We start from the raw sequence: 24,458 nt of genomic DNA on the forward strand, positions 1-24,458 counted from the left end.
CGATGGCCGGCCCTCACCATGAGAATTTGGCCGATGGCCGAACCCCATTACAATTAACGCTCAAACCGAGATCAGTGAAGCTAATCCATCATCAAGAATTAGGTAATGCAACCTAAGCGGTATCCACCTCGATAAACGGGCCCAACAAGGTAGGTCCACTAGAATAATATAAATAGCACGCATTTCAAGGAGTAAGGTATGTCATTTATTATTGTTCACCTACCTGAGAGCTGACCACCCGCTTTACTGACTTGAGCGTCGGAGTGCCTTCGCAGGTACCCCCACCATCCGGTGTTCACCCGACGACCGAGTGCCGAGTGCCGAAGGATAAGCAGGAGGACGATAAGAATCCCAGTTCATCACCCTGTCACTTGCCCGACCGAAGGAAGGAGAAGAAGACTTCAATAGTTCTCTAGGTCCCATCTCCCTAGCAGGAACAGATAATTGCACAATTTAACCTAGAGGTTATCAATACTATAGTCGGCGGCTTCGCCGGAGGAGGAAGCACGAACAACGCTCGGAAGAGACACCTCCGGACGGTACATCAGGTGAACGCGGTGGCATTCCGATCGAGGATGCCACCCATCACTTTCACGGACGAGGACTTCAAGGGCGTAGACTACCGCCAGCAAGACGACCCGATGGTGATAGCGGTCGACATAGACCGATTCACCATACGGAAGACCCTCGTGGACCAAGGAAGTTCGGTAGATATCCTTTACTGGAAAACTTTCAAGGCTATGAGGATGGCCGAGACCGAGATGATGCCATACGATGACCACGTGGTAGGATTCTCGGGCGAGAGGGTGGGTACCAAGGGTTATATCGACCTATACACCACCTTCGGAGAGGGGAAGAGCACCGGGACCATCAAAATCCGATACCTGGTCATTGACGCCAACACTTCGTACAACATCCTCCTCGACCGACCATCCATCAACCGGCTGATGGCCATAGTATCAACCCCTCACCTCGCAATGAAGTTTCCCTCAAGAACAGGGGACATTCTCACGGTCCACGTAGACTAAAAAGAAGCACGAGAGTGCTACGTCGAGAGCCTCCGGGTGGAACCTTTAAGGGCCGACTCCTCTCCCCTCAGAGTAAGGAAATCCTCCCGAAAAGACCGCTCCTCTAGGAAGGACCGACCGAGGGAAATCAAGCCAACCGTAGTGTTGGTGGACCTCGACCCCCGGGCGACCGAAGACAGACTGGAGGCGAGAAAAGAGCTAAGAAGAGTCCCCCTCCTCGACGAAGAACACAGCACGGCTGTAGGAACAGCCTTGGCAGCGGCCGAGGCCGAGATCATGCATGTCGCACTAAAAAAGAATGTCGACATGTTTGCTTGGACACCGACCGACATGCCGGGTGTGAGCCCCGATGTCATCACCCATCGGTTGTCAGTATTCAAGGAAGCCCGCCCGATCTCCCAAAAGAAGAGGGACTTGGGCAACGAAAAGCGACTCGTGGCGAAGGAGGAAGCCGGCAAGCTCCTGTCGGCCGGATTCATAAGGGAGGCCCGATACACGACATGGCTGGCCAACGTCGTCATGGTTACCAAGCCTAACGGTAACTGGAGGATGTGTGTCGACTACAGAAACATCAATTGTGCATGTTCGAAAGACACCTACCCCCTCCCGAACATTGACCGCCTGGTGGACGGGGCGGCCGACCACAAAATTATGAGCTTCCTGGACGCTTACTCTGGCTATAACCAGATAAGCATGCACCCGAGGGACAAGGAGAAGACGACCTTCATGACGGTCGACGCCAACTACTACTACGAGGTCATGCCGTTCGGCCTTAAGAACACAGGGGCGACCTACCAGCGTCTCATGGACAAAGTTTTCAAGGGTCTGATAGGCTGGGCGGTAGAAGTTTTTGTGGACGACATAGTCGTGAAGTCCGACTCGTTCGAGCAACATCTGAAGGATCTGGACGAGGTCTTCAGGGCTCTAAGGGGAGTCAACATGAAACTCAACCCCGAAAAATGTACTTTCGGGGTGGAGGGAGGAAAGTTCCTAGGCTTCATGCTCATCCACCGAGGGATAGAGGCCAACCCCGACAAATGTCAGGCCATACTCAACATGAGAAGTCCGAACACCGTGAAGGAGGTACAACAACTCCTTGGGCGGCTGACCGCCCTCTCTCGATTTGTCCCCTGCCTGGCCAAGAGGACGAGGCCGATCGTTCAGTTGCTCCGAAAGGGCAAAAAATTCGTCTGGGACAACCAATGTGAGGAAATCTTCAAACAATTCAAGGAGTTCCTCACATCCCCGGCCGTCATTCAGAAGCCGAGGCCCGACAACCCAATCCTGGTATATCTAGCAGTCTCGGAAGAAGCAGTCAGCGCTGTCCTAGTGCAGGAAGCCGAGGGCGAGGAGCGACCCATATACTTTGTCAGCCGAACCCTCCACTCGGCCGAGACCCGATATCAGATGATTGAGAAGGTGGCTCTCGCATTCGTCCTCACGGCAAGGCGGATGCACCCCTACTTCCAAAATCACTCCATAACTGTAAGAACCGACTACTCTATTTTTAAAATTTTATCTAAACCGGACCTTGCAGGGAGGATGATAGGATGGTCGGTCGAACTCTCCGAGTTCGACATACGCTATGAGTCGAGGGGCGCCATCAAGTCTCAATGCTTGGCCGACTTCTCGGCCGAGCTGACACCGCTACCCACCCTCTCAGGCGGGTGGACTCTCTATGTGGACGGCTCCTCAAATAAAATAGCCTGTGGAGAGGGAGTCGTCCTGGAGGGGCCGAGCGACCTCTTCTTGGAACAAGCCCTCCAGTTCGGATTCTGGGTGACCAACAATCAGGCCGAGTACGAAGCCCTACTGCCCGGTCTGAACCTAGCCTACGACATAGGAGCGCGCGAGGTCACATGCAAAAGCGACTCCCAGGTGATGGTCGGCCAAGTCAATGGAGATTTCGAGCTTAAAGAGCCTTTGCTGCAGCAGTACTATCACGCGGCCAAAAACAGTATCGCCCGCTTCAGCAAAGCACCTTTGCAACACATACCGAGGGAGGACAACAAGAGGACCGACATCCTGTCCAAGCTCTCGGTCACCAAAAAGAAGAGCCATCAGAGGTCGGTCATACAAATATGGCTGAGACACCCGAGTGTGACGGAGGCCGAGGTCGAGTGTCTGGCTGTAGAAGAAGAAGAGGCTGAGGCCGACAATTGGATGACACCCGTCATCCAATACCTGACGGACGACACGTGCACGACCGACCAAGAGAAGGCGATGAAGCAACAATGCGCCCGGTACACCATGATCAACGAAGATTTGTATCGGAAAGGCTACTCAACCCCCCTGCTAAAATGCATAACCAGCAAAAGGGCCGAGTACATCCTGGTCGAGATCCATGAAGGAGTCTGCGGAAATCACACCGGGGCGAGAACTATGGCCGCCAAGGTCTTGAGAGCCGGCTACTACTGGCCGACCATACAGGGCGACTGTGCCGAATACGTAAAGAAATGTGCCAAGTGCCAAGAATTCGGCCCCCTCCTCCACACCAGGCCGGAAGAACTGCACAACATCATCTCCCCGTGGCCGTTCGCCATGTGGGGGATGGACATTATCGGCCCATTCTACCCAGGGAAGGGGCAGACCAAGTTCCTCCTGGTGGGAGTCGACTACTTCACAAAATGGATCGAGGCCGAGCCCCTCGCCTCCATCTCGGCGAAGAATGTGCAAAACTTCGTATGGAAGAGCATTGTCTGCCGATTCGGCGTCCCACACACAATAGTAACTGACAATGGCCGACAGTTCATCGACCGAGGCCTACAGTCCTTCTATGACGACCTGGGCATCAAGTCCATCACTGCCTCGGTGGAACACCCACAAAACAATGGACAGGCCGAGGCCGCCAACAAGGTCATACTCAACGAGCTGAAGAAACGGCTGGAAAAAGCAAAGGGCCGATGGACCGATGAACTGATCGAGGTACTTTGAGCGTACAGGTGCACCCCCCAAACTACCACACAGGAAACACCCTACAGTCTGACGTACGGGATTGAGGCCATGATCCCAGTTGAGGTTGTCGAGCCCACCATACGACGGCAAATGTTCGATCTCACCCTAAACGAGGAAAGCCTAGCGGTCAACCTCAACTTGGTAAGTGAGCTCCGTGACAAAAGCAAGATTCGGGAGGCTGCCTGCAAAGCCCGGACGTCCAGACGGTACAACACCAAAGTCCGGCCGAGAGGTTTCCAGAAGGGCGATCTCGTCTGGAGAATGCGCAGCGATGCAAGAAAAAATGAAGGGAAGTTCTCATCCAACTGGAAGGGGTCTTTCCGAGTCCGAGAAGTCGCACAAGGAGGAGCCTATCATCTAGAATGACTTTCAGGAAAAATTGTACCGAGGACGTGGAATGCCACACACCTCAAGTTCTATTACAGCTAAAATCAATAAAATCACGTACTCTTTCCTCACCCAACCAGGGAGGTTTTAACGAGACGTTTTCATCAAAGTGTTGGAAATATTCTACCGAACAAGCAATGGCTGACTGCCCACTTGCTCGATTAATATCGCAAGTGCCGGCCTACCGACTGCCCACTTGCTCGATTAACATCGCAAGTGCCGGCCTACCGAACGCTCACCAAATTTGCTCGATTAGCATCGCAATTAAATGGCCGACCGCCCGTTTTTCACCTCGATTAAAAATCAAAATAAAATGGCCGATCGATAAATGGCCGCCCGTTTCTCGTCTAAATGAAAATCACGAACAAATGGCCGATCGTCCACATTTTACTTGCTCGAATTCAACATTCGCAATTAGTGGCCGATCGCCCAAATTTTACCTGCTCGAATTCAACATTCGCAAATAGTGGCCGATCGCCCATATTTTACTTACTCGAATTTCGACGTTCGCAGTAATGGCCGATCGCCCGTATTTTACTTGCTCGAGTTTAACGCTCGCAATTAATGGCCGATCTCGCCCGTATATCACTAGCTCGAATTTATTGCCGATCGCCCATATTTTACCTATTCGAACTTAATACTCGCAATTACTGGCCGATCGCCCATGTTTTTACTTGTTCGAATTCAAACACTCACAGTTCATGGCCGATCGCCCAAGGTTTTACTTGCTCGTATACATTCGTAAGTTTTGGCCGATCGCCCGAACCAGTGGGAGATCGATTGGTTAACTTGTCAATTGTTAATACAAAATGATAAAGGAAGAAGCTGGACGATATATTAATAAAAGCACCGGGCGATACATCAAAATACAAAATAAGAAGGCCACGCCCCAGCCTCGGAGGATGCTAAAAGAAAAAGGGAAAAGGCCACAACCCGGCCAAAGGTATAAACCTAATCCCGCACTCACCCTCCTCGGCCTCGACCTCCCTACCCTGAACCTCGGCCTCCCCTCCTTCGGTCCCGCCCGGTTCAGCCCTTTGAGCAGTCAGAGCGGCCACTTCGGCACTCGGTATGATCCGACCCTGATAAACCTCACAATCAAGGTCGAACTCCCCAGTAGCCGGCGGCCCTCCATATAGCATGTGCGCTTGACGCACGGCTCTTTCAAAACACTACTTCAGTAACTCCTCGGCCTTGTCATAATTCTTATCGAGTTCAGCTTCGACTTTGGCCTTGGCAGTTTTAAGGGCAAGCACCTCAGCGGCCGACTCCGCGAGCTTCTCGTCGGCCCACTTCTTCAACTGGGCGACCTCAGCAGTCGCCCTCCTCTTCTCGGCCTCGAGCTGTCGTCTCGCCTCGTCGGCTTCACTTTGGGCCAACTCTCTCTCGGCCGACTCCTTGGCAATCTTGGTGGACAAGTCAGCGTTAGCGGCCAAAGATTGCTCCAAGGACTGGGTGGCCTCCGAGAGTTGATGCTCTAATTGCAACACGGTCTCCACGTGTCGGTCTTGCGCCTGGAGACCGTGTTGGAAGAGCATGACCGAGCGACACACGAGCTCAAGGCCGCTCCTCATGAGCTCTGCAGGGGTGACGTCCCGAAGCGACTCCCGAGACTCATCGGGGAGCGCCACACGCACCCTTCGTGTGAATTGATGGCTGCGCCCCAGGAGATCGAAGGGGGTCGGCCCAGATCTCGCCCCGACATCAAAAGAACCCGAGCGAGAGTGGGGAGAGGGTTGCGCCACCTCGACCACCTCTCGACGAGGAGGAGGAGGCGTCGGCATCGAACCGGGCGACCGGACGGTAGTTGCAATATTGCTACCCTCCCTCAGCCGCTTCCTGGACTTCTGGGAAGGACCGGCCTGTTCCCTGGACCTGGCTGCCACTTCATTGGCCGGAGGCATCACCTCCAAGCTGCGGCGACCCTTGCGTTCGACCGCTTTCTATCGGTGCTTGTCAAGCACGCTAACAGCGTTAGGTTGCTCGTTCACCATGGTCTCTGCAAAAGAAAATACAAGTTAGAAAAGGCCGAACGATAAAAATCGACTGACCGACTGACAGGCTAAACGCAAAAATAAAAAACTCATACCCCGAACGGCCGCCCAACGCCTAGGCTTAGCGTAAGCTCCGATCAGCGTCCGACAGGGAAGCCTCCTCGGGAGGGCGTCAAAGAGCGCAAGAATTTCTAGTTCATCGGCACCCTCTGTCGGCCTCGGCCACTCTTTGAAGCCACAAGGCTCGCGAGTCCAGTAGAGAGGGAACCTCGATCCACCGGACTCGTTAAAAAAGATGGCCGTCGCCTCCGACCGAATGATGACTTTAACAAAACGCTCCTTAAATATTTTGTAGGAGCCAGCAAATAGGTCGAACAAAACGCTACCCGTCCGCCCAACCAACGAATGCCACGAGGCCTTCTTAGCGGGATGAGAAGCATAGTAACAAAGAAAGCAAGAGGGAGACGGATGGAGGCGCATCACGTCGCACAACAAGCGAAAGGCTTGAAGGGACGCCCAGGTGTTCGGATGAACCTGGGTGGGCGTCACGTTGAGCGCCCGAAGAACGCCCATCGTGAACGTGTTAAAAGGCAAAGACACGCGCAAGTCAGAAAAAAAGCAGGTGTACATATTTGACACATCTGCCCTTGAGCCTGGGGGGCAAGTGTACCGGTACTGGGCGAGGCTGGGACCCACCTGGCTGCCCGATGCCCAGTCAACCTGGCCGAGGGACCGAGAGGCCGAGACCTTTTGGAGACTTGGCCGAGAGACCGAGAGGCCGAGACCTTAGGAGACTTGGCCGAGAGACCGAGAGGCTGAGACCTTTGGAGACCTGGCCGAGAGACCTAGACCTTTGAAAACTTAATTGAGACGGCCGAAGACCACAGGTATTTGGCCGATGGCCGGCCCTCACCATGAGAATTTGGCCGATGGCCGAACCCCATTACAATTAACGCTCAAACCGAGATCAGTGAAGCTAATCCATCATCAAGAATTAGGTAATGCAACCCTAAGCGGTATCCACCTCGATAAACGGGCCCAACAAGGTAGGCCCACTAGAATAATATAAATAGCACGCATTTCAAGGAGTAAGGTATGTCATTTATTACTGTTCACCTACCTGAGAGCTGACCACCCGCTTTACTGACTTGAGCGTCGGAGTGCCTTCGCAGGTACCCCCACCATTCGGTGTTCACCCGACGACCGAGTGCCGAGTGCCGAGTGCCGAAGGATAAGCAGGAGGACGATAAGAATCCCAGTTCATCACCCAGTCACCTGCCTGACCGAAGGAAGGAGAAGAAGACTTCAATAGTTCTCTAGGTCCCATCTCCCTAGCAGGAACAGATAATTGCACAATTTAATATACATTGATTTTTTTACACACGGATAAATAAATTGTACACTTTGGAGATAGCAAACGAATTGGTTTTATGAATATTATTTAAATTCGTCTTAATTTTTAACGATAAATATTTGTATTGATTGGATATAAGTATGAAAGATGTTCATTTTTTAAAATAGAATATAAGATAAAAATGAGAATATAAGATTATCCATTATTTTTAGCAACATAATCGATTATGTAGTTTGTTCTTTTTTATCCATAATTGATTATCTGTTATACAAAATCAAGACAATGCTAACCTTAGATCAAACAATCACTACGAAACTCACTCCCCTACCACTCTGATGCTTCACGAACCTCTCCAAGCCCAGTGAACCAATTCACAAGTCTGTAAATATAGTTTGAGTTTCTTTGAGTGAACTCTGAAGTTTCACAACCATGGTTTTATATACAAGTGAAACAACAATTTATGGCACACGTCTACTCTCACCCAATGCATTGATAGCATTCAAATGCACTATGTGGTCAAAGGATTCCTGAGCCAAAGTCAGGAATCTCATGCCATGCGTAAAGAGTGCAATAGTGCATGGCAGTGACAGTGCTTAAGCTTTGTCGTTGCGTGGAAGAGAGACTCGTGAAGAATAAATGAAGAAAAGCAAGGGTAGATTCGTAAGTTCAATGTGTGACATGACTTTCCCTTCACTACTCTCTCCTTTCTCTTCATTCTTCACATGAACCCCTAAACCCCTTAACTTTCTCCCCATCACCTCCCTCACCCGCATGCAACCCTGGAACTAAACGGAGGTGACACTCAATATCTATCGTCGATAACAGTGCCACCCCCAGATCCAAACACTTTGTAAGAGATTGTCCCGTATCAGCCTCACCATTCAAATACTTAACAATAATTTCACATTCTTTCAGGAACAAAGCAGCACCTGAAAAGAAGATTGCATTAATCTCCAGAGCAACATCTATATCAAACATAATAGTCAAAAGAGTAGTCTTCTGAGCGACAACATGAAGCACAAGATCTGTTAGACTATGAGATGCAACATTTTGTCTAAAGCCAACTCAACTTGGGTAGTGCAATTGGTTTTTGCCACTACATCCTCCAAACCTGAAAGGGATTCAAAACAATTTTGCAAGATCAAATCATTAGAGACAATTTTAGATAAAACTCTTTTGTTAGTAATAAGCATGGAGTCCTTTTCTTGTATCAAATTTTGTAGCAAGTTTTCTGACTCATGAACACTCTCCAACGAGAACATATAAGGAGAAATATCATCTTGAGATTTGGACCCAATCTCTATATCTTCAACAAGGTTAGTAACAACAAATCAATCATTGTTGACTTCTTGAACAACAACATCAATAGTAGCAATAGAAGCTACAAAAGTATGCTTAACCGATATAACAACATCATAATTTAGAATATTCTCAGTATAAAATCGGCATGTCCCCATTTTTCTCTTTAAAGAAACTTTTTTTTTTACTATTAAAGATGCTAGATTACTTAGAGTGAGTAGCAACAAATTTATATTCAACAACCAAGATTTAGGCAAAATAGTTTTACTTGTAAGTTTGATAACATTAAATATTTAATAATAAAAAAGAAAAATATTAAATATATATTTAATGAATTATTTTTTAATTAAAAATATAAGATATATTGAACAGAATACTATGAACAATAAATAACATACCTTAGACATGGTATATAATAATATTTTTAAATTAAAAAATAAAATATTAATTTATTAAAGTGTGAAGTCTGTGTATTTACTGTTTAGTGTATATATCAGCATTTTATATTGAATACTTAATCGAGGTGTCACGGAACAGTAGAAAAGTAAGGTGTGAGGAAACTCTGGTATAAGCATAGATATAAAAAAATATTCCCTTATTCCCTGTCTGCTTATCCTTTCTATTATATTGGTTGGTTATTAATCGGAGATCGGAGGTAATTGAGCGGCCGATTGCATGAGCGGTTGTTGCGTGGGTGGCGGTGGCGAGGGCGGATCGGACGCGGATTGAGCAGAGGATCGAAACATGTCTGCGATCATAGTGTGCGGGAAGAGATCAGCGTTGTTCCAAGAGCTTCCCCCAAAGAGGATCCGTTGTTGTTCTTCTTCTTCCCCGGTTCGCCTCTCTCCCTCTTCCCTCCTCCTCCACCTCGCCGCCTTCTTCCCTGACATGGATAACCACCTCCTGGAGAAAGCCCTCGAAGATTGCGGCAACGACATCGACTCCGCTATCAGAAGCTTAAATCAGCTCCGCTTAGGAGCACCACCACCTCCTTCTCTTCATTGCACTCCCATTGCATCTGATGCTACTCTTCAATCGCAAGGTTGTTACCTTTAAACCTCTTTCAATTTGATCATAAATGTAATTTGCATTAATTGGTGCTTTTGTTTTCTTTCTTTTATATTTTTGGTTCTTTTAAGGCATTTTCCAGTGAAACAGGTATGTAATTGATCAATATATGTTATGTGGACAGCTAATATAGGTTCTTTGCGCAGTAAATTATAAGCGCTTTTTTTTGTCTCTTCACTTCGCTGTTACTTCATACTCAATCAAACTATAAAAAAAATGTATTATATTTTATATTAGATCAGTTTTGGTTTTGAAGTATATTAATCTAAATATAATCTCTATTCTAATGGCTTTTGTTGAACCTATATTGAGCTATTTTTTATAAACAGAAAACAATCCCTGATCTCATGAACTAGGCCACACACCCTTATAATGTATTATTATATTAGGCCAGTTTTGGTAGTCTGAACCTTGATTTTATTTGTTGTTTCATGATACAAATGAACATTTCGGGATATTGATGGAAAGAAGTGGTTGTTTTAGTAGGTGAAGGGCGATATGATGCAGAAGTTTCAGCTTCTGAGGATTCAGTTGCTGGAAAAAATTATCCCACAAATGGTGCTGAATGGGTGGAACTTTTTGTTAAAGAAATGATGAATGCTTCAAACGTGGATGACGCCAAAGCTCGAGCGTCAAGAATGTTAGAGGCTTTGGAGAAGTCAATTTGCATGAGAGCAAGTGTTGAAACAGAGCGAAACTTCCACCAGGTTATTTAACTAGATGTTTCTCAGCATAGCTATTGTCAACCTATATATCAAGCACAAATGCACTTTCAATTCCTTCCAATAAAAGTCATTGGGTGTGATATGATGTACTCATTGTTTGGCTTACTTCAGGAAAATACTGTGCTGAAGGAACAAATGGAGGCTCTCGTTCAAGAAAATGTGATTCTGAAGCGTGCTATCTGTATTCAGCACGAACGCCAAAAAGAATATGAAGACAGAGATGTAGAGTTGCAGCAATTGAAGCAATTAGTGTCACAGTACCAGGAGCAGGTGAAAGCTTTAGAGGTAAATAATTATGCATTGACAATGCACCTAAAGCAGGCAGAGCAAAGCAGTTCCATCCCTGGACGTTTTCATCCAGATGTTTTCTAGGTATCAACTGTATCTGGCTGTTTCTGTAGTTTAACTAATCATGAAGAAAAAACAAGACTATGCGTTCAACTCTTCCTATTTAATGATCTGGCAAAAAATATCTATGCTACATATAGATTATTAGCTTTTTGATGTAGATTCTCATGTGATCAATATTTTGGATGTGTTATAGAGATTTGATATGACTTGCCTCAAGTAAGCCCCTTATGATACGATATAGTTAAACTGTCTATTGCTTGTGGTGTTTTCTGCTGCCACCATCGTTTTTGTCAAGCTTCTAGCAACTTGCGCTTAAGGAATGATCATGTTTTTGCTGAGACAAAAGGATTACAACCTGATGCGAAGAGTGAATCTGTCATTTTTTGCAGTCATTCCCTAATGGATTGCTCACATACATGATGGTGTATGGTGGGTTTGGACTAATTAATCAAGATTGTGGTTAGAGAGTGTGAGAGAGGGGGTTTTTCTGAAGGACGATAGTGTGGTATTTTGTAAGATAAATTATATAAAATAATAATCATGAGTTTTACTATATCAAATTTAATTATTAATTATTTAATAATGATGTATGGCTTTAAATATGGCATGAGTTCACCATAGAGTAGACACAGACTTGGTGTGAGAAAGGAAAATACTTAAATGATAAGGTTGTTTTAACTTAAATAAAATTATTGCGCATTACCAAAGGACTACTTATTCTTATTTATTCAAATCATATCAGGGCCATAAGGGTCCGGTCGCAAAGAATGTTAACCAGTCTTTACTTGGTTTGTTTGTTTTCATTTAAACTTTTAAATTTATAATACATAAATTAAGAAATTATGAGATCAACATTTTTATATATTAAAATTATTTATAAATTTTAACATGTTTTTTTTTAGTATTTTATATTTTCTCTCTCTTGATAAATAAAAAATATAGTTTTGTTTTTCATGCATCACCATGCAACTTGACATCTCAGCTATGCTAACACCTCAAGGAACAATAATAATTTGTCATCATATGACAAAAAATATTATTAAAAAAATACAAAAATATGGCCAAAGCTCAAATGTTAACAAAAAAAAACTATCTATGAATAAATCATAAATTAGTAAATTTATCGGCACACACATTTCACGAAAAATATGAGTAACCTTAAACTTGATTTTTTCACAGTAATTAAGACAAATATTTCATCGATTACGAAGTTTCCAAGGAACATTAGTCATTGCAGTAAATGTAGCACAAACCAAAACAGAATCACATTTCAGCCAGACATTAGTAAGCCTCATCTTTTGAGCTTCCTCCATAGCATCTATAACCCCATAAAACTCACCAACCAGAGTAGTCCGAACTTCAAGAAACGCAGAGAAAACTCTAATAAATTCTCCCATACTCCCACGGAAAATACCTCTACAAGTAGCAAGACCAAGATATCCCCTAGCAGCCTCATCAATGTTAATTTTAACTCAGTCTGGTCAAGGAAACTCCCATCTAATAGAAAAAAACAAAGAACTTTACCAGTACGAGTATTAATACCAAAAAACTTGATCATGTTGAAATCCAACATATAATTCTTCATTGAAGCTTTAGACGAATTTCTCACTACACGAGTTAAATTTTTAATAATCGAAATAGCCCATGAAACCTCAATCTTATCCTGAAAATGAGCATAATTCCTTATACGCCATATCATCCAAATAGAAAAAGTTATCACAACAAACTTAATCAATTTAACCATTTGACTACCATCACTCTTAATAAAAGAGAGAAAATTATCCTTATTAGAAAAATGAGAAGTAGGAAAAATCTACCAAACTCAACTCCAAATACGCAAAGCATTAGAACATTTAAAAAATAAATGTTGAATAGATTTCTCGTGCTTTTCACAAAGTGTACTCATATAATAAATATTTATACTTTTATTTTGAATATATTGATATGTAAGAAGTTCTCCATGAAAAACTTTTTATATAGGATTATTTTAGTGTAGAAGATTGATGTAATATCGTTTAGTAAGCAAACATAGCCTATCAAAGGACAATTAAATTAGCAATTTTTGTCTTGTTTTTTTTTTCTAAAAAAAAGGAAGAAAATATTACTTATAGTGGACCATGTAAAAAGCAAGCGTGAGTCTTTTTTATTGTTATTCCATGATACACTTTTGCTTTTTCTAGAAGCACTTTGAAGAGTTGGGAAAACAAACAAGCAACCCCACCCACATTACATGAATGATATGCTTCAGAAAATAAAGCATGATAATATATATATATATATATATATATATATATATATATAATTAACTATTTAAGATGTTAAATTAGAATTTAATGATATTTAGTCACGACCAAACTGTTATCACTAAAGTAATAACATAATAATTGCTTAAATATCATTAGTTTTTAATTTGTGATTATAATTATTTTTCTAAAGTAAATATTCATTGTTGACTATTATTGTGTTTCAAATTTGTTTATATCATGTTTTAATTTATTTTACATTCAAAATAAAGGAAATTAAATTATAGTTAAATACTTCTTTATAATTAATTAAAATTATTCATCAAGACTTAAACAATATTCGTAATTTTAGTTTTTTTTTATATTGAAAATTTAATTTTGGATCTAAAACTGATTTTCTCTTCAAATAATTTTAAGTAAACAAAATGTTTAAATTTATTACTAGCACATTTTTAAAAGAAAACATTGAAATATAAATTATTTATCTTCAGAATCAATTTTATTTAAAATGCATTGTATGCAAAGTATGCTATTAAATTTGTATGTGACGAGACACACACTTACTCAGATAAAAAAATCAAGGAAAAAAAGGGGAAAGAAATTTAGTGGAAAATTTAGGGCATACATTTTAAATATTAAGAAAACCTTATTTTGATAATTGTAAATTGAAAGACAACAATTTAAATCTGTGATTTTACTAATATAATTTTAAAATTGATTCATTTAAGAAAAATGTCCTTTCTCTTTTCAGTATCAATTTAGAACTGTAATTTAACTAATATAATTTTAAAATTGTCTTTTAAATTGTAATCCGGTGAAGGAATATTTAAGGAATTATGTGGATAATTGAATATGTGTTTCTATGTACTGAAATATGTACACAATAAAAATGTGTAGGTATCAGACATACTTTCTCTGGTGTCAACAATAGAATATTACACTTTATTTATTTGTATATAAATAGTATTATTTGTATACTGTTGAAATACTCTGAAGTGTTTTTTTTTATTCTTTTGCCATAATAAAAACACAATCTGAGTGGAACTTAAAGTTTTTTTTTCGTTTAATTAAATTCAATTGAGTTTGTACTGTTTAAACTGAAAGATGTCCTTCAGAGTACGTAGGCTTACTTGGCAAACAAAGCATTATTACAAGGTCTACCAAATTAAATTAGGAATTATTAATATGTGGTGAAGATAATTAAAAAGTTAGGACATTGGAAAAGATCACATGCATTCAGGGTCTTGAAGAGAAAAAAAGAAAGTGAGATTTTTCTTGATTGGACTTCGCATTCAATCAAACTGGCTTTTGCTTAAAATAATCTTCCTCGTTGAAATAATCTTCATAATTAACATCGTAAGTTTGGCCCTATCCACCATGTGAGGCACCAGAAACAACATCAAAACTCCATACATCAATAATTTACTTTTCCCAATTTCATGGAGAAAAGAGAAAAAAGCTACAAATCCCGAATATTAAAGAGAGAAAAAAAATATAGTGGATCACAGCCATAAAAGTTACTGCAGAAACATGGAAAATTAATTAAGAATCTACGTTTCCTAATCAGAGAAATTTCATGTATCTCTACGAAAATAAAAGTATACATGATGATGTGTAGCCATCATATATACACAGAATTTCAAAGTGTTTTGTTTTTGGAGTTAATGATGGGTGATCTGAATTGAAAAAAGGAAAAAACCTGTGGTAGCAGTGGACTATGCATTAAGTTTTGGTCCCTTCATCATCATTCTCTTGAACTCTTTGAAATTGACCATACCATCTCCATCCATGTCAACCTTCTTAATCATCTCTTTGCACTCTTCAGTCTTTCTCCCTTCATTCAACCCCAACGAAGTAAGCACCAAAGCTAGCTCCTCCACCGAAATAAGCCCATCATTGTCCTTGTCAAACACATCAAAAGCCTCCTTTAGATTAACCTCCTCATCTTCTTCTTCCCCTTCCATCCCAACACCACCCTCTTTCTCACCCCCTCCTTCTTTATTCCCTCCCATGCACTCACTTGTCAGCAAGCAAAACTCTTCAAGATCGATCAATCCATCCCCGTTGGAATCGTACTTCACAACAATATCATCCACCTCTTTCTCTGTCATAAAGATTCCGATGTTCCTCAGGGATTCCCTCAGCTCCTGCTTCGTTATGAACCCGTCACCGTTTTTGTCGAAAGTGGAAAACACCCTTTCAAGCTCTTTCTTCTTCCTCGAGGAACCGTGCTCCTCCTTGGTCGTTGGTGGAGGAGCGAGGGTGGTTTTGGTTTTGAAAACATTGTTGGGGAGGAAATTTTGAAGGCACGTAGTGATCTTGTTGTTGGGTACGTGAAAGAAGATATTTATGAGGCCAGCAATGAAAACCACGGCTAGTAACAGTGTAGCCAGATCCATGTTTTTGTTGAATTAGATTTCTTTTATACGAGAGAGGGTAAGGGATAAGGAAGAAGAGAACCAGGAAGAGGAGGATCTGAGCTTATTTATGAGAACCTATGAGCCAAAAACTATACCAAACTTTGTCTGCTTTTAAGGTTTTTGTTTGTTTGGGAAAACAATATAAACAGTGTATTTAGTGACTCAAAGTGTCACTGTCTCTTCTGTACAGTTTATAAATTAATAACATCGTATAAATAGTTATACATGTAGTGTCTAAGTGTATCTTAAAAGTAAAACTATATTCGTGATTGAATGATGCAAAATTCATAAAGTTAAAAAAGTTATATTAAAATAAATTCTCATTAATGAATATTTTAAAAATATATATTTAGTATTGGTTTTATAAAATACCTTTGTTTTAATATTTTTGAATTTTCAAAATGTCAGATAAATTGAAAGATTTAAAAAAAAATAAACAGTTGAATACAGACAAAGGAAGTACTTAAAATATATAAATATGCACGCATACGTATACAATGGACGGAACTGAATTTCATTCTATAAAATATATAAAAGCTTTCCAAAGGGCAAAAGAAGTTACGCGGGGTTTGGTGGGGGGGTGCTAATTTTGATCCCACAAACCGCGTCAATAAAATTTTAATTATATGCATAACAACAGTGATTAGAAACATTTGAAGGACACGTGTAATAATAATAATAATTAATAATATAACATATTACAGTAATTAAGAATTAATCACACTTTTGTTTTCCTGATTAAGAAAGCAAATATATATCAACATCATATCATCATAAAATGAAATTCAGGTGTCATTCTTTCCAAACCCCAAGCTAAAGTTATGGTCTTTGTTGCTTTTTCATACTCAAACGCAATCCATTGAAGGGGCACTATGAACAAGTGCTTTTGCGTAAGAGATTGACCTGACTTAGATCATTTTCATTTTAACATTTTCTTAAAACATATCATGAAAGATTCAAACTCTGATATAGAAGTATATGAATAATCTTTATAAGAAAATATCAATTTTTCAAAATAATTTCTATGACTTAAAACTGTCTCAATTCTCCCCCCAAAAAAGTGCTTTTTATGTAAGGAATAATGTCTACTTTCTCCCACCCAATTATGTCATAGAATAAGAGAATCAATTTATTGCTCTAAATGCTTCACCAATACACTCCAATCATGGTTACACAACACAGACCTCTAAAACCTCTTTTAAAATTTTAAAATAGTGTAACGTATTCTCTACGTTTTTTTTTCATGGATATGGTGTAATTTGTTATGTATATTAAGTAAATGTACAACTTTTTATTATTATTATTATTAAGACTTTGGGTAAGTTATACATTGTTGATATGACTTTTGTTGATATGACTTTAGTATGAAAAAGTTGTATAAGAGACGCATGACTTTATATCAAAATGTGTTTTACATCAAAACTGTATTATAATTGACACAATTTTAGTATAAAAATATCACAACTCAAGTAGTTAGAACTAGAAATGACAGTTAACTTTTCAATTAAGGTTTAATTAAAATTGTCATAGTGAAAGGTTACACAATTTAAAAACATATTACTGAAGTTAGGCATGAATAACACAATTTTAATTTATCAAATTTATACTGAAATTTTGCATAAAGAACACGACTTCAACTTTGCTTAACTAAAAAATTTTGTTTTTTAAAAATTAGATCATTAATTTAATTTTTTATGAAATTAAGACATATTTAATTATTTTTTAAGTGAAAAATTAATTAAAAAGTGATGTTAAAACCCTAAACCTAAAACATAAACTAATAATCTAGAATACAAAAATGTCTCAAAAAATATAAAAAGATAAAAATTTATTAGTAAATAGTTATTTTTTAAAAAAAAAAATTATATCCTCAATCTCTTTCATGAATTAACCATAATATTGCGTACTTTATTTCAAATAACTCCCATAATAGTATATATCGTTTTTGTTAACATATGTGTTTTGGTTTAGTCCCCATATTTTTGTATTTTTTTTTCTTTTTTCTTTTGTTTAATAATATTTTTTTTTCATGTGATAGTAAATGATTGTTGTTACTTGAGGTGTCAGCTGAGATCTTAATTGGCATAGTGATGCCTAACATGAAAGCTTTTATTTTTAAAAAAATAAAAAAAAATAACTCCCATTTTCTAACACGTTTCAATTCTCATTATAAAAAAATCTTAATTCGCTATAAAAATGTATGATCGTTTAAAAAATTTTGTTCAAAACTTTATAAAATTTATCAAAGTTTTTATATTTTTAATAATTCAATTAATTATTTTATTTTAAAAAATAAAACAAACAATTTTGTTTTTAAAAATATTAGCAATATAAATTTCATATAACTGAAATCTTGTTTTTACAGTGAGAGAGTGTCATCATGAGAGGACTTTAATTAAGTCTTAATTAACAATTTAACTAAAGTTGTCACTTACTCTAACAACTTCAAAAATATTACTTTAGTTTTAAAAATATTAAAAAATATTACTATAAGTAACATATTTTACGGAAACAACATTTTGAATTGAGATCGTGTGTATCCATGACACAACTATTTCCTCCATTGACATATTATTTTCTTTTTCTCTTTTTACGTCTTCTTTCTCCCTGCCTCTATTATATCCAAATTTTTCTCTTTTTACGTATACAATTTCATGAGATTTAACAAATCATACATGTATTTGTAATATAAAACAATTTTGTTCAACCATAATTAAATTTAGAGGAAATTATTTTATTTTTATTTTTTAATTGCAAGTGTTTTGATATATTACTGATCCTATTAGTTTTGAGGTGTTCTATTGATTTTTGAAAGTTCGTCAGTTCTTTCATATAAAAATAATATTCTTTTAATTGAATTTTGTTCTTTTAATGATTTTCGCTAAATTTTAAAAAATATTGGTATATTTTACAGTTCTATTTATTATTTTTATGGAAGCGAAACTATTTGATAATTGATTTTGAAAGAGTTAATATTATATTTAAAGGTATTTGAATTGAATTTATTAATGTAGGTTTTATTAGTGGTTTTGTACTGGACTTGAGTTTTACACATTCAAATTGAATGATATTAGTCATGCAAGCCATGCTTGTATTCTTTAATCTATTTTAAATTGTTCAGGTTTAGTGAATTTGTTAGTTCAAAATTTGAAATTGGTTTTAAAAGACAAAACACACACAAAATATATATATAAATATATATATATATATATATATATATATGTGTGTGTGTTTTTTTTGTGAGAGAGAGATTAGTATCTTAATATTTATAAAAAAGAGCATTCTAGTAAAAAATATTAATTTATTTTTATTATGTATGTGTATATATAGAAAACTCCTTGTTTTATGGTGTATATATTTTACTTTAGATTTTCACGTTTTAGTTCTTTTATCACTTTCAAGTTACTTACCCTCTCTTATATGTCTCTAACTCATTACATTACTTTAAAAACAATCCAATCTTCAATTTAAATGTATCAAATTTAAACAAAACAATATTTATAACTATATATAAAGAGATATGCTTATATTTTTGTGTGTACACACATTTTATTTTCTGATATAGACTTTAATATATATGCAACAACTTTATTTATTTTCTTATAGTTATCTTCTTTTTAATAACCTTCAAAAGTAATAATCCCTAACTTCTTACTTCTCACATCTTATTTCTCATTATTTTCTATAACTTCTAAGTTTTCTACTTTGGCATATCCAATCTATTTTTTCTGTAAGGGATGACTTTATATTTTTTAAATTGAAATATCTTGAAGTAATATAATTTTTTAAAATCAAACAATGCATTATAAATTATATAAAAAAATATTAAATTTAAAATTAATATATAAAATAATAAAATTATTATAACTATTAGTTTCAATATGAAGTTCAGACACTTCTCTTAAATAGTGTGTCGGTGTCGAATATACGTATTGGACACCGACACTCGTATGACACTTGTAGGACACGTATCCGTGAAGTGTCCAATTCAAAAAATATTTATTAAATTTTTTATAATTCTAGCACGATTTTAACACACTTTAAAAAAATATATATTAATTTTCTAAAACTCAAACTTATTGAAATTTTTTTTTATGATTATAAAAATAATAAATAAATCATTCTGAACCAGTATTCTGAAACGTATTTATTACAAAGGAATTACTTAAAATATATAAATATACACGCATACGTATACAATGGACGGAACTGAATTTCATTCTATAAAATATATAAAAGCTTTCCAAAGGGCAAAAGAAGTTACGCGGGGTTTGGTGGGGGGTGCTAATTTTGATCCCACAAACCGCGTCAATAAAATTTTAATTATATGCATAACAACAGTGATTAGAAACATTTGAAGGACACATGTAATAATAATAATAATTAATAATATAACATATTACAGTAATTAAGAATTAATCACACTTTTGTTTTCCTGATTACGAAAGCAAATATATATCAACATCATATCATCATAAAATGAAATTCAGGTGTCATTCTTTCCAAACCCCAAGCTAAAGTTATGGTCTTCGTTGCTTTTTCATACTCAAACGCAATCCATTGAAGGGGCACTATGAACAAGTGCTTTTGCGTTAAGAGATTGACCTGACTTAGATCATTTTCATTTTCTTAAAACATATCATGAAAGATTCAAACTCTGATATAGAAGTATATGAATAATCTTTGTAAGAAAATATCAATTTTTCAAAATAATTTCTATGACTTAAAACTATCTCAATTCTCCCCCCAAAAAAGTGTTATGTAAGGAATAATGTCTACTTTCTCCCACCCAATTATGTGATAGAATAAGAGAATCAATTTATTGCTCTAAATGCTTCACCAACACACTCCAATCATGGTTACACAACACAGACCTCTAAAACCTCTTTTAAATTAGTGTAACGTATTCTCTACTTTTTTTTTTCATTTTCATGGATATGGTGTAATTTGTTTTGTATATTAAGTAAATGTACAATTTTATTATTATTATTATTATTAAGAATTTGGAAAAGTTATACCTTGTTGATATGACTCTAGTATGAAAAAGTTATGTAATAGACACATAATTTAGATAAAAGTATGTTATAATTGACACAAGTTTAGTACGAAAGTATTAGAACTCAATTAGTTAAAATTAAAAATGATTTTGATTAAATTTTTAATTAAAGATTAATTAAAGTCATGTTATAGTGAAAAAATACTTAATATAAAAACAATACTAATGAAGTTATGTTTGGATAACACAACTTTAGTGGTATGAAATTTACATTGAAATTTCACATAAAAAATACGACTTCAATTTTACTGAATTTAAAAAAAATGTTTTTTTTTATTTTAAAAATTGGATAATTTATTTATTTTTTATGAAATTAATACATATTTAGTTATTTTTTAAATGAAAAATTAATTAAAAATTATGTTAAAACTGTAAACCTAAAACGTAAACTAATCGTCTAGAATAAAAATATACCTCAAAAATACAAAAAGATAAAATTTTATTTGTAATTTTTTTTAAAAAATTTGATATCCTCAATATCCTAGTATTGCTTACTTTATTTTGAGTAACTTTTTTTTAACACGTGTGAATCCGAATTCGTTATCAAAAGTATCACCATTTGAAGTTTTTTCTACAAAACTTTATAAAATTTGTCAATTTTTTTATATTTTGATAATTCAATTAATTATTTTATTTAAAAAAACAAAACAAACAATTTTGTTTTTAAAAAAATTAACAATATAAATTTGATATAACTAGATCTTATTTTTACACTGAGATCGTGTCATTATGACAGTACTTTAAATAAATTTTAATTAATAATTTAACTAAAATTGTCACTTAAGCTAACAACTTTAAAAATATTACTTTTCGTTAAAATCTTGTCACCGTAACAAGTATTTCACGGAAACAAGATTTTGAATTGAGATCGTATATCCATGACACGACTATTTCCTCCATTTGACATATTCTTTCTTTTTCTCTTTTTACGTCTTCTTTCTCCCTGCCTCTATTATATCAAATTTTTTCTCTTTTTACGTTTACAATTGCATCAGATTTAACAAATCATACCTGTATTTGTAATATAAAACAATTTTATTTAAGCATAATTAAATTTAGAGGAATTTATTTTTTATTTTTTTTAATTGCAAGTGTTTTGATATTTTTCTGGTCCTATTAGTTTTGAGGTGTTCTATTAATTTTTTAAATTTCATCAGTTCTTTCATATAAAAATAATATTCTTTGAATTGAATTTTGTTTTTTTAATGATTTTCGCTAAATTTTCAAAAATATTGGTATATTTTACAGTTCTATTTATTATTTTTATGTAAGCGAAACTATTTGATAATTAATTTTGAAAGTGTTAATATTATATTTAAAGGTATTTGAATTGAATTTACTAATGTAGGTTTTATTAGTGGTTTTGTACTTGGACTTGAGTTTTACACATTCAAATTGAATGATATTAGTCATGCAAACCATGCTTGTATTCTTTAACGTATTTTAAATTGTTCAGGGTCAGTGAATTTGTTAGTTCAGAATTTGAAATTGGTTTTAAAAGACAAAACACACAAAATATATATATATATATATATATATATATATATATATGTGTGTGTGTGTGTGTTTTCTTTTTTGTGAGAGAGATATTAGTATCTTAATTATTTATAAAAAAGAGCATTCTAGTAAAAAAATATTAATTTATTTTTATTATGTAAGTGTATATATAGAAAACTCCTTGTTTTATGGTGTATATAATTTACTTTAGATTGTCACGTTTTAGTTCTTTTATCACTTTCAAGTTACTTACCCTCTCTTATATGTCTCTAACTCATTACATTACTTTAAAAAAAATTCAATCTTAAATTTAAATGTATTAAATAATGTATCAAATTTAAACAAAACAATATTTATAACTATATGTAAAGACATTTCTATTTTTGTGTGTACACACATTTTATTTTCTAATGTAGACTTTAATATATATGCAACCACTTTATTTATTTTCTTATAGTTATCTTCTTTTTAATAACCTTCAAAAGTAATAATCCCTAAATTCTTACTTCTCACATCTTATTTCTCATTATTTTCTATAACTTCTAAGTTTTCTACTTTCGCATATCCAATCTATTTTTTCTGTAAGGGATGACTTTATATTTTTTAAATTTAAATATCTTGAAGTAATATAATTTTTTAAAATCAAACAATGTAAAATAAATTATATAAATTTTTTATTAAATTTAAAATTAATATATAAAATAATAAAATTATTATAACAATTAGTTTCAACCTATGAAGCTCAGACACTTCTCATAAATGGCGTGTCGGTGTCGAATATATGTATCGGACACTGACACTCGTATGACACTTGTAGGACACGTATCCGTGAAGTGTCCAATTCAAAAAATATTTGTTAAATTTTTTATAATTCTAGCACGATTTTAACACACTTTAAAAAAAAATACATTAATTTTCTAAAACTCAAACTTATTGTATGATTTTGTTTTATGATTATAAAAATAATAAACAAATCATTTTGAACCACTCATGAAAAACATTTTTTTTCTCCAAAAAAATATCTGAAACATACTTGTACATATAATCTTTATTATCAATTTATATAATTCATAATTATACAATATATAGATTCATGTTTCCGTATCTTATATTTTAAAGATATGCATATTTTTGTGTTTGTATCCGTATCGTACTTTAAGTTTATGGGTTAGGTTTCAACTCAATAAAATACTATAATACAAATACTGATATATGCATACTTTAATATTGGTAAGTAGCTAAGGAATTTGATTCTCTACCTTACCCAAAGGTGAAGATATACTTGTCCCTATACACATGTGATTGCTTTAGATTTTAAAACCTTTTGTTCAGTGGATTACGGAATATAGTGTGCTTAAGGCTGCGTTTGTACCATGTGTAATAAGAAAGTGAAAAAAAAATGATTTAAAAGAAGAGAAACAAGTTTTTCTTAAAAAGAAGAAGTAAATGGACATATATAGGGTCAAATTTCATTATAAGTGACTAAACAAAAGAAATTATGCTTATCAACTTTTTTTATTCTTAAAGAAGACACAAGTATTTTTTGAGAATTTATATTAAATATATTATACCTGTTTTTTTTATCAGCAAAAATTTATATTAAATATATTATACCTGTACTACCACGTTTTTTTTTCCTTCTAATTAAATAACGGCACTTAAATTTTTAACATCAACTATATCTTATGGATTTAAAAAATATAAATTAGCATATAATTATTTTATTAAATAAACTAATGCGGATAACAATAATGAGACAAACAAAAGTAGTCTGCTTTACTTTTTGGAAAGTATTTTTAATATTTATATAGAAATACGATAAAAAATAGTTATGATAATTACATATGGTATCACATAAAGTATCAGTATTTTTATATTTAGATAATGAAATTAAAGATAAAAAGTTTTGCTCTAAATTCAATTATTTTAAACATACAAAAGTTAAATGAAACAAAAAAATAACCATTCTTTATATTTAAATCCTAGTTTTTATTCTCTTCTTTTAGGGATTTTTTTTCTCGTAATTGGAGTGGATTAAGAAAATTTGGAACTAAATAGTTTCGTTCATTCTTTTATTGGAA

General features: G+C 35.9%; 2 protein-coding genes across 3 annotated transcripts; one reads left to right on the plus strand and one right to left on the minus strand.

The window, feature by feature from the left end:
• Window positions 1-9,500: 9,500 nt before the first annotated feature.
• Window positions 9,501-11,377, plus strand: LOC137807561 (uncharacterized). 2 transcript variants are annotated; one of them, XM_068608255.2, is made up of 3 exons: window positions 9,501-10,059; window positions 10,569-10,792; window positions 10,922-11,377. In XM_068608255.2, the coding sequence occupies exons 1-3, from the start codon at window positions 9,762-9,764 to the stop codon at window positions 11,180-11,182; spliced, it is 783 nt and encodes a 260-aa protein (XP_068464356.2). In that variant the 5' UTR covers window positions 9,501-9,761; the 3' UTR covers window positions 11,183-11,377. The 2 variants fall into 2 exon arrangements, with proteins under 2 accessions (XP_068464356.2, XP_068464357.2); XM_068608256.2 differs by having other exon boundaries at window positions 9,523-10,059; window positions 10,572-10,792.
• Window positions 11,378-14,710: 3,333 nt separating this feature from the next.
• Window positions 14,711-16,049, minus strand: LOC137807562 (calmodulin-like protein 3). Its single transcript, XM_068608257.2, has one exon. The coding sequence runs from the start codon at window positions 15,801-15,803 to the stop codon at window positions 15,120-15,122; it is 684 nt and encodes a 227-aa protein (XP_068464358.1). The 5' UTR covers window positions 15,804-16,049; the 3' UTR covers window positions 14,711-15,119.
• Between the last annotated feature and the right edge of the window lie 8,409 nt (window positions 16,050-24,458).

Source organism: Phaseolus vulgaris, chromosome 3, assembly GCF_051622355.1.
Source record: "Phaseolus vulgaris cultivar YP4 chromosome 3, ASM5162235v1, whole genome shotgun sequence".
Taxonomy (NCBI): domain Eukaryota; kingdom Viridiplantae; phylum Streptophyta; class Magnoliopsida; order Fabales; family Fabaceae; genus Phaseolus; species Phaseolus vulgaris.